The following is an 11,186-nucleotide window of genomic DNA, read 5'->3' as shown; positions in this document are numbered from 1 at the left end:
TTTCGGGAAGCCCGAAGGTTGGTTTGTTACCAAACTGTTGTTTCTCCCCTTTTCCTCGTCTGGGTCACGCTAAATCCTTCAGCATTATTAAAGAAAACCGAAGCGTTGCCCACGTGTAGCTAGCTGGTGGCTTGCTTTTTTTTTAAGGTAGTTTTCATCAAGAAACTGACAAAACTCCCTCCCTTCAGCCGGAGGATTTTGAGGTTTGAAACTGAAATGGAGCTGCTTTTCTCCCAAACACTACATGTTGTATAAGGGGAGCCAGGACGAAAACATCGTGTTTACCGATTTCGATACGACTCCCCGACTCTCAGCACCCACGGGGGATGCTTCACCGAGCTTGATGTAGAAAAGCAGACTTGGAGCGTGCTCAAGAGACTTCGTCGTGTCCAGCAGCTTAATCGTTGACTTTTTTAAAGTGAATTCGTAGCATACTTTTATGAATTAAATTTTGCCACCGTTTGTACAGAAGCCAAATGACACGTGTGTTTTGAAACACGGTTCCAAATATATCCATCCCTCGACCCGGATCCTCGCTAGAAAGAACCGGAGGGAGATCGTCAGTGTCTAAAGAAATCTGATTTTACTGTTTTACGGACGTTATCTGCTGCAGAAATGTTGCTATAGATTGCTTTATAACGGTTCGGCAAGAAGGGAGATTTTCCAGCTTGCAGGACCTAGGAAACTGGATACTTAAAGTCACTTAAATGTTTTAACAGCATTGGAAAATGGGAGCTGCTACTAAGTTGGCGTTCGCTGTTTTTCTTATCTCTTGTTCTTCAGGTAAGTGGATGTTCTTGTTTTTGTTGCTTCAAACGTAAGGCTTAGGGGTCAGCACTTGAAAGCTTGAGGTAACTTTGTTGATGAGTGTGGCTGAGGAGAAATCTTTACTTTTTTTCAAATGGCAAATGTTTGGCCGTGGCAGTGATTGTGAAGGCAGAGGCTGTTTTCATCGTTATTCTTAAAAATGTATAATGTGAGCACTTCAAACGCGTGCAGCGCTTGGATTTCAGATCAGTTGTGTGGAACAAATGTGAAGACACAACCGCCTAGTGTCATGTACAGTAACCTGGCAATGCAATTACTAGTGTTTCATGGTGTGTTTTGTTTGTTTGTTTTTAAATGAGAATAACCCAGATGAAATATTCTTAACTTCAATTAGATCTCTTATTCTGGAGAATTCACTGGTGAATGGCAACATTCATTAATGCTTCATTAGCTTAGAATAGGCACTGCTCTGAAGGCATTAGCTCGTCCTTTAACGATAGCGAGGGGTGTGCGCATGTATAGATGTATGCACAGAATTAGGTTGAAAAGGCAAACTTTCAGTTTCTGAGCAATAATTTGTAATGCTTTGTATTTTGCTACTCGACACCTCACTGCTGCTCAGTGCAAAAAAAATCTACTACTTTTCTCTTCAAAACAGCAGAAGTTGGTTTTCAAATGCCAGCTCAGAGTCCTGAGAAGCCAGTGGGGCGTGAGGACTTCCCCACGCTTCTTTAGGAGGAAAATGGTAATGGTAGCAACCAGTGGTTGGAGGAACTGATGGAGCTTGAAGCAGAAATGTACCATCAGTTTCTCAAAAAACCTATTATGAGCTGTGTAACTGATCTAATATGTGTTTACATGGTAAGCCTGGCACTTTCTGCTTATGCTTTGAATGGGTATATAGTCCTGTGTGTGGGTTTAGGTATGCTTTTTAGCGGTCTTGCACTGTGTGCAAAGAAAAGCTATCAGACAAACACTCAGCTTTTCAGTGTAACTGGTGTAAGGTAGTAATGAGATCTGTATAACAATGCCTTTTAAAATTTCAGTGTTATAATGTACAGGATTTTGCTGAACAGGACATTTTCTTGTGGTTAGTAAATGGATAGTCTAGTCTTATGTCTGTAGCAGTATTGATCAATTCCGTGTGTGCTAAATGTGCTGTGAAAAGGCGAGCGCTGCCAGAAATAAACCAAAAAAAAATCCTTTCTGTTTTAACCAGATAAATAACAGAGCAGGTTAAAGCCAGACAGAGGTTTGGGTTTTTGTTTGGTTTTTTTTTTTTTGGTTTTTTTTTTTTTATTAAGGTATACCATCTATTCATTTCTTGAAATAAAACAATTTCTTCTGACAGTTTTGTCTTGTGGTAGAAGACATGTTTTTCATCTTTTCCTAATACCTTGTTATTAAGTTACTTGAGCAACATAATTGATTGAGGAATATTTTCTGTAGGGAAACTTCCCCCCGCCTCTCACTGACAGTTTCTGAAATACTCAGTGCCATCTGCTCTTCATGACTGTCTCTCCCTTCCATGTCCTATTAAGATCTTTTTGCCTAGAGCACAGAATAGTGATCTTGTTGACGTTACCAATCCTACTTATTACAAAGAATGGTTAAGCAACAAAAGCTGTCTTTTCTTTACCATTTCTTACTCAGGTTGATATTGGTAAGGCAAAATGAATGTTTCTCTTGCCTGTGAAGATGGAATTAATCTTAGCTAAATGAGCAGGAAACTGGCTACAATTTGGACTGCGTCTCATGTTAATTACATTGTTTTGGTGGTTATTCCAGTATTACACATTAAGTGTTCCGGTATTTAACAATTATTAAACTGTTTTCTATTCACCTAAAATTTTGGGGTATCTGCTGTCCTGGTGTAGGTCTAAAAATAATTAAATTCAACAGCAAGCTTTTTTTTTTTTTTTTACGATCAAAATGATAAGATTATGTAAGCTTTTAGCAAAGAGTACAGGCATTTGGATAAGTAGCATTTCTTCTCTTCACTGTGACTTGTTTCGGTTAAAATCATACCTGATCAATTGAGTCTAACATCATCGTCACAAGTAGTAGCTTCTTTTCCACTCTTTAGTCTAAAAAAGTCTGCCCAGGCTATGTATTTAAGAATATTGGCAAAGGCTGAAGAAATCCTAGAGTTAAGGTGTAAAGAGGTCTCGTTTGTCTTCAGTATGCAGTCTTCAGCTACTCTGAGTGTGTCAGGAGTGGGGGTGTTGGTTTTCTGTGTTTATTTTTGTATGCAACTATTTTCTGCAGTTGTTTTTCATAGCCAATTAATACTAGTGTTCTTTAAATAGGTGAAGATGTTGTAGGTCTCTTTCCGTGTGGTGGGTGTGGAAAGTAGTCTTTAGGCTGAAGGCATTTTATTTTACTATCTATAAACTGCTGTATGAAATCCTGTAAATGTACTTCAAATGGATAGGAATTTCCAGTGAATCTAAAAATCGTTGCTAAAGGAGTGAAAATTTTTTGCCTTTCTGACTAAGGCATTTGAAAAAGAGCATCTGTGTTATGTTATTAGGCTTTAAAATATTTGTAGATGCTTGGATAAAAGTGGGTGTAGGTTTGCACCCATTTGTACTAATTCAAGAGAATGAGATGAATGCCTGTTAACTAAACATGAAAACAGAGTGCCCGGGTCAAGGTTCTCCTTGTACTGTCTAATATAGTTTATATAAAAACTTGTGTGTATTTTGATTTGATAAAGAACAGAAGATCCTGAGGTAATAATGAAATACTTAGGAAGAATTGAATATACTTCCTATGCCTCTGCCTATGAGGCAGATTGTAGGTGAGCTTAAAAAAGAAAAATAGTGAAATAGCTCGTTCATCAAAGAACACTTCTCTTTAGATATTATCTATGTTCTCCCCTCCCCCAAGGAAGTGTCTTTCTGTGTCCTCTAGTTTTTGTGATTGCTGAGTTATACTTTATGAACTGTCAGGAACAGAGAATGCATACTTTCATAATTTTCTTCGGTGCCCTATGCAGCTGAAAATGTGAGAGGTGTTGAAGCAGCGGATTGTCTTTAACCAAAATCTTATGTTGTGGGGTCTATAGTTTTTAACACCTCATGGTTCCTTTTGTTACTTTTACACTCCATATCTCCTAAACCATCATTTCTTCTCTGAGCTACGTGCTCTGTCTTTGCTGCCTGGGCAGTCGGTCATCAAAGTAGTTCTGCAGCTTTAAGTCTCTTACAGGGGACAAGACCCATACTTGTTAAAACTCACTTAAGCTCCATTCATGATAAAAATCACCTAAGCAAAAGGAAGCAGATCAGAAAACTCTTGGTCCTTTCTTTTTCCTAATGCTTAGATCGTTCTCAAGCCACTCAGAAGATCTTGAGTAATTTTGCTAAAGGAAATGCATGTCAAAGATACCTTTGAAGTTGAAGTAGAATTGTGAAAATGCATGGGGAACATTTTATTCTTTGATTTTTTTTTTTTATTTTATTCTTCTCCTGTCTCACACCAATTATTATGTTTTTTTTTTTATTTTTTTTTTCCCTGAAGAAAATCCAGATAGAACTGTAAAGCCCAAGACACTGCTATTGCTTCAGAAGCTGAATGGTTAGGTGTTCTATAGGAATTGAGGGGTGGGAGTGAGACTTTTTCTTTAATTCTAGTAGTGTAATGGGTTTTTGACTGTGCTTTCGTTGTTAATTTGATAGCACTTGAAAATCCTGCCAAAGGTTTAGGAGCATTGTTTGTGAAATTGTTTCTGCCGGTATGTTCTCTGCAAGCTGTCCATGATTGTGCTTGGACTCTTAATTGCTTTATTGCACAGGTAGAGCAATAAACCACTTCAGACTTAGTACTTCTTTTGAAGTAAAATCCTGCTCAAGATTCCTTTTTTATAAGTCTATGCTTTTTTGTGTTAAGTGTGTTATTGTTGGGCAATACCCTAGCACTTTTGATGTATCTGTTGAGAGCAGGACTTGTAAACCTACTTAATACTGTTTTCAAGCACAGATATATGTTTACATAGATGTAAATGTTACATAGTTTACAAAGTTTGTGGCTCCAGGTTGATAACTTTGATTACAGATCAAAATTCTGTTGCTATTTCTATGTAATCTGTTAATACTTAACAAAAGTTACAGACCCTATACCTTCTGGGTTGTGAAAAATTGCTGTACTTGTGCTAATGCAATATTAGAACATGTAAGTGTAGTTCTAGTAAAACTCTGCTTGGTGAATCTTTCCAGAGAGATGCTGCTGTCATGGGTTTATTTGCAAATGAGGACAGACAAATACTTTCTCCCCACCCCCCCCACCCGCCCCCCGTTTAACTATGGAAGTTTATTTTTGTCATATCATTAGTTTTAGGTAGGGGAGGAAAAATAACAGTGACTCCGCTGTTGTTCATTCTTACTGATTCTACCTTCTCTTCCAACTTCCATAGCTTATTTCTCTTTGGAATTGGAATGCAGTTTTATTTCAGTTCATCATTATGAAGTTTATCTGTATAGCGTCTGGATCTCTTAAAAGATGGTAGTAACATTTGCTTTATTCACAGGCAAATGTGGTGGACAGTATGCAAAAGTAGTCTTTTGGAGACCTATATGATTTGGAGCTAAGATATAGCAAGTCCTGGGTACTTATCCTTGGGAAATCACTTGGAGAATAATCATTATAACATGGGCTGTAAAAAGATAGAGGTTGACAAGGAATCTGATTGTGGAAGAGATTTCTTGGTGAAGGGGAGATGCATTTCCACCACTTAATTAACAGAAAGCAGATTAATGCAAATGTCTGCTATAGCTGGTTGGTAGAATACATGGTCTGTTAGCTATCTGATGTTCCTGAAAATGAGAACTCTTTAAAAAGATCAAGAAAATTACGAATTTTACAGCCAAGTTCTTGTGTGATGAAATCTTAATGTGTTTTTGTTGCCTTGGTGCTTAAAATTCAGCACATCTTATTTCCTGTTATTTCCATATGGAAATTGAAGTGTTATTGGATGCCAGTGACTTTATGTGGCATCTCTTATCTTTTCTCCCCTACGCTGTCTGTGTGGTGGTGGAGGTTTTTTTTTCTCAGAAACAGTTTGTGACTACGGTGCCAAACAGCAGAGCATATTTAGGCTTATCCCACAGAAAATGAATATTTACTGCCATATTGTTTACATTGGATATCTTTGTGGCTAAGAATCCCAAACGTACGTTAGATGCATCAAATAGTTCAATTGTTGGTGGAAAGAGAGCAGAGAAGGTTTATCCACTGCAGTAATTATAGCTAAAGCACCATTCCTCATTTGTTTCGCAGTAAAGTAACCCTTGAAGAGAAAGGTCAACATTCATGGATTTTTGTCTGAATTTCCTAGTCAAAGCTGTAACTGGAAGCAAGTAGTCTGGTTAAAAAAAAAAAAAAATAGACAATTCACTTAGTAACTGGAGGCATAAATCTTTGGTTATGCGGTTAGAGGTATTTGAAAAACACTTGGAAATGAGGGAACTGTTTGTGGGAAGACTACCTGTTCCTGCAGCCAGAAGCAGCTGGAGGTAGCAGTAGTGGTGGTGTTAGGATGGGATCTACTGAGGCTGGGTATTGGAGGCGTGAAATACTTCTTTGTACCCACCTCCAAATTAATCCCATTTTCAGACTTACAGTCAAAGAAGGATGAGCAGGATGGTAGCCTTTACCTCTCTGTCTTTGGAACTTTCTTTGTGATGGCCCTCCTAATGAACTGTGTTGCCCTTGCTTTCAGGCGGGAACTTCATTATGGAGAAAATGAGCAGGTGACATACTTAAAATGGTATTGATGCCAGCAGAGGTCCAAGTGACGGCTGTGTAACCTAAAATCTTGGTGACTTGACAATGTAGCAGTGGAAGACCAGGAATGTTCGTGTATATTGCCAACGCAATGTTTCATTTATTTATTTATTTTTGAGGGTAGATTATGTATTGCTGAATTCTAAAAACTTTGCTTGTAAAAGTACCGGTATTCTTGTATTCTTCTGGTATTTCTAGTTAAATTGGTGCAAGATAATCTATTTCAATCAGGACGCAGAACCAGTCCAAAATTGTAATTAATTTCAGTGTAATTCTTGAGTTACTCACTAAGAAGTCTTGTTAGTAACTGTTAAACTACATGGACTTGGCTTTCATATGATGTTGAGTACCTCTAGTTGGCAAGAAGGCTAAGTGTTGTTGAAGTAATTTAAATGGCTAGATATCCCCTTCTGAGGCTCCTTATTTTGTTAAGATATAATTCCTATTTTTAAGGATTTATATGAAGCTGTAATTAGGTGGTAATTCAAAATGCTGAAACCTGAATGTAATTAAAAACAAACCCCTGTATACTCTTAACTGTGGTGGGTAGGTAAGAAATGCCAAAATACATGTTGGTTTTTTTTTTCTTTTATAACACTTTTATTACATGAGGGAAACATTGCCTATAGTTAGTGAATTGAACTGACTGAAAGGCAAGGTACTCGGGAAGAATCAATGTTTTATAAATGCTAGATCTTAGCTAAAATGAAAAACGAGGCTATTTCTCAAATTCTTTTGTTTTCCGAACCTCGAGATAGTTATCAACTAAACTGAAATTAGTAAAATGAACATTGTATTTTGCATTTACAAACAATAGGTATAGCTTCCTAATCTAGTTTTGTTGTGCACCTAAATGAGGCTGTTCTCACAGTTGGGAAGATTCTGCTGTCTCTGTAATGGTGGCAGCAAATGAGTTAAGTTTTACGGTTTTAATTGTTAACATTGACACAGTTTAAAGCTAATACCTGAAAGGTTACTTAAGACATCTAATTTCATCTAAAGGTTTTGTTTTCAGAAGGTGTTTGTATAGTTATTTTTAAAACTGGGAATAAGAGTCGGTACTGCCCAGAATTTTGTTGCTTGTCTACAGCTATAACTCTGCATCTTCCATTCCTAAATGGAGTGAGTTCACTGTATTGTCACTTCACCAGAAAATAGTTTTTTATAACTGAAGTTGCAAAGCTTCTTGTGGCAGACCGACTGTTTAAGTTGGATGGTGTGTCTGTCCTTTTTAGAAATGGAGAAGGGAGAAAGTGGTCAAAACTGTTTAGGATATTGTTTCTGTATTTTCTGAAAGATACCAAACTTTTCATGAGCTAAGTCAACATGGAGCTTTTACTGTGGAAAAAATGGAAAGGGATAAAGCAACTCAGTGATTTTATTTTATTTTTTTTTTAAGAAACAATAATTACATGATTGACTGTAGGTTTGAAGAATGTTTTAGAGATGATCTGTGGCTTGTCTCTTTTGACTGTTTCTAAACTTCTCAGTGAAAGGAGATTGCAGAGTGAACGCAAATACTGTTTAACTACTAGTGCAGTCCTGATAGTGTTTTAGCGTGTGCCAACTGGTGTCTAATGAGGCGACATGCAAGCAGAGTTTGAGGGATAGCTCAGGCAGGGGGCCAGTGCCAGGAGGCAGCACAGACAAGACAGTAGCAGAATTCCTGCACCTTCAGCACTTCAATATGCCCTCATCTTGTATCTGAGGGGGTGGAGTATATACCGTCAGTATGCCATGAAAACATTGTGATGATTTACGCTGGGTTAGAGCTTAGCTTTTGCATTATTTTGGATGTTCAAACTAAAAAACTGTCCCATTTACAAAAAAAAAAAAGAAAAAAAACCAAACAAACAACAAACTCCAAATAAACTAAAACAGCAAACCAACCCATAACCTGCTTTAAGGCCTGAAGAACATCACATCGAGCCATGAGGAGGAGCTCCATGGTCAAGTGCGAAGTGCTCTATGGAATGGACGTGCTTAAGTCTATGACACGTTGCCTAAGGGCTAGTGAGCAGTTTCTGTACCTGTTGTGATCTGCAGTATAGATACACGCTTTGAATAAAAAAACGTGTGCTTTGAGTTTAAAGATTATTTCTATTTTAGATGAGTATTTGAAGTTTTGATGGAGCAACAGTGCCATTGGTGGTTACTATAATCTTGTAGTCTACCCATTTCTTGATGCCATTTCATAATAAAGGCTCTGAATAGAAATGGTGGTTTTGTATTTGAAAGTACTTTTTAAAATTGTAGGAGCATACTTTCATTTGGATTATCAGACAGTCTTTTCTAACATCACACTCAAAGCAGTGTATTGTCCACCAAACCTCCAGGCCCTTTTCAGCAGACCTGCTACCTAGTCTGACAGTCGCCACTTGTACTGCTGCAGAGGGTGGTCTGCCCATAAGCACAGGGCTTCATATTTGTTCTTGTTGAATTTCATGGGGTTCCTGGTGGCCCACCCCCTAGTCTGTCTAAGTCCTCCTGAGTGACATCCCTGCCATTGAACACCCCACCCTCTGGCATTGTAACGAGGAGTAATGGGTACAGGTTATTCCTGGAGATATTCTGATTGGACACAAGAGGAAAAAAAATTCATAATAAGAACAATCAGCCATTGGAATAACCTCCCCAGGGAAGTGGTGGATTCCCCAAAATTGGACACTTTTGAGATTCAGCTGGACAGGGTGCTGGGCCATCTTGTCTAGACCATGCTTTTGGCAAGAAAGGTTGGGCAAGATGATCCTTGAGGTGCCTTCCAACCTGTTTGTGTGTGAACTCAGTAAGGTGCCTAACACCACCTCCTCCAGCCTTCAATAAAGATATGAAATGGGGTGGGCCCTTGGGGGACTCCGCTTGTGACACTTCGCATCCCACTATGGATGGACGTGTTCCTTACAGGAGTGGTTCTGTGCCAATTGCATGCCGGCTGTATCTCAACCTGTATTTGCTAGCTCGCGTAGTTGATTTTAACTTTGTTTCAGCAGCTTCCTTCCTTTTGGTGGCTTACAAACTTGTGATTCAGAGTTTTTTTTGTAACTGAAGCTGTAATAGCATGACCTTATTTTTTCAGGTTCAGAGTTCTTCTCTCATCTAGATAATGCTAATCTCTAGTCTTTAAATACTGTCTAAACGATCATACTGATCTTCATTCTGTCAGCTGTATTTTGAATACTTGGATTTCAATATCAACGTGTAAGTTGAAATTTAATCTGTTTTTAAAAGCTATTTTTAAGTATAACCAATCATTTTATCAAGCCTTCTAACATGAAAAACTTTCCTTCTAGGAATTTGGTGAAAGATCCACATAAACAGGGAAGTGGTTTAATTTTGTTGTTCAGTTATAGTGTTAAGTGTATGAGACAAAATTAAACTTTGCAGTAACTGTTAATTTTAGAAATTTTTGGTAGTGTTTGTCAGGAGAGGGTACAGATAGTTCTCTTTAGCTCATAGCAATTACATGATGGAAGAGTTTTCTTTAAATATTTCCATGTTTCAGGGTTGAAAAGCATTTAGGCTGTGAAAGTTGCAAAAATTTTAAATTGCACACAATTGTTTGAATTACTGTATGTTGTATAATAAATCAGATTGTCTATTTTTCATCATTTATAAAGCTACTTTTAAAGTGGCTTTACAGAAGACCGCTGGTCAAATATTTTCATTTTAATTCTCTGATCTTTAATTTTGGAAAGGGTCTCTTTTGCAAGTTATCCCTATCCTAAATTTTGTCAAATTTAAAAAAAAAAAAAAAAAAAAAAAAAAACCCAAAAAACAAACAACTGCCAAAAAGGTTTTCTTAAGTGGCTCTTAAACATATTATGGTTTGATTACATTTTGTTTAACTGGGGGGGACAGACCACTACAAATTAAACCTCATCTAACGTTGCCCATTTAGAATAATACAAATCAGTACTGAGATCTTAATTAGTTCTTATGTGCCATATATGTACTAAGAGCAAGACTTGGAACTGTGAATAATTTGTGAGAAGGTTATTTAAAACCACAAGATGGTTTTGCTCCCATTCCTGTCCCCAAATAAATTCCCCTCTCCCTAAATAAAACAACAGCCCCAAACTCACTAGTGAAGGGTGACTTACCAACACTCTGGAAAAGCCTGTATGGGGAAAAAAAGCTGAACTTGACAGTTCGCTGAAAGTCTTCTGTTTCTGTTCACTTGAAAAAATACTGAATCTCATCCCATTAAGTTAGAGGCTTTCATAGAAGCCAAGAGTGCTCAGGTCCCACTTCTTATACCAGTGGAAATGGAGTGGATCCCTCATGAAAACTCTTGATGCTCCAGTGTGCAGCTGTACTTTTCCAGTGACTTAAAAAGGTTCTGATGGATGGCAAATAAAGCAAAACTATTTTCGGTTGGCTTTTGTCCCCTCTAAATGAGGGAACTGTACTTTTGACAAATGGAACTTAAATCCCCTTTTGTCTCCCCCAAATGATGTGTAATTATTTCTGTAAAGTATTATTTTAAAAAAAAAATTTTTTTTTTTTTCTTAGTAAGATAGTTGGAATGATTCAGAAAATATATTTGAATGCTTTTTGGACCTATGGCAACAGGTGCTCTGGAGGTCTTGTTTGAGGAAGGGGCAAGTTTTCTCCTATCCCTTAACCTGTTG

At 37.6% G+C, this 11,186-nt stretch overlaps 1 protein-coding gene across 1 annotated transcript in view; it reads left to right on the top strand.

The window, feature by feature from the left end:
- Positions 1 to 360: 360 nt before the first annotated feature.
- ACVR2A (activin A receptor type 2A) overlaps positions 361 to 11,186 on the top strand; it is a 68,717-nt gene continuing 57,891 nt past the window's right edge. Inside the window, exon 1 of the mRNA XM_082483613.1 lies at positions 361 to 783. Within this exon, the coding sequence (XP_082339739.1) occupies positions 729 to 783 (55 nt within the window). The 5' untranslated portion in view covers positions 361 to 728. The remainder of the gene's footprint in view (positions 784 to 11,186) is intronic.

The sequence above is a fragment of the Vanellus vanellus genome (genome assembly GCF_965231255.1).
Source record: "Vanellus vanellus genome assembly, chromosome: 5".
Classification (NCBI taxonomy): Eukaryota; Metazoa; Chordata; class Aves; order Charadriiformes; family Charadriidae; genus Vanellus; species Vanellus vanellus.
The sequence above is the reverse complement of the archived record's forward strand: the minus strand, read 5'-3'. Positions and strand labels throughout refer to the sequence as shown.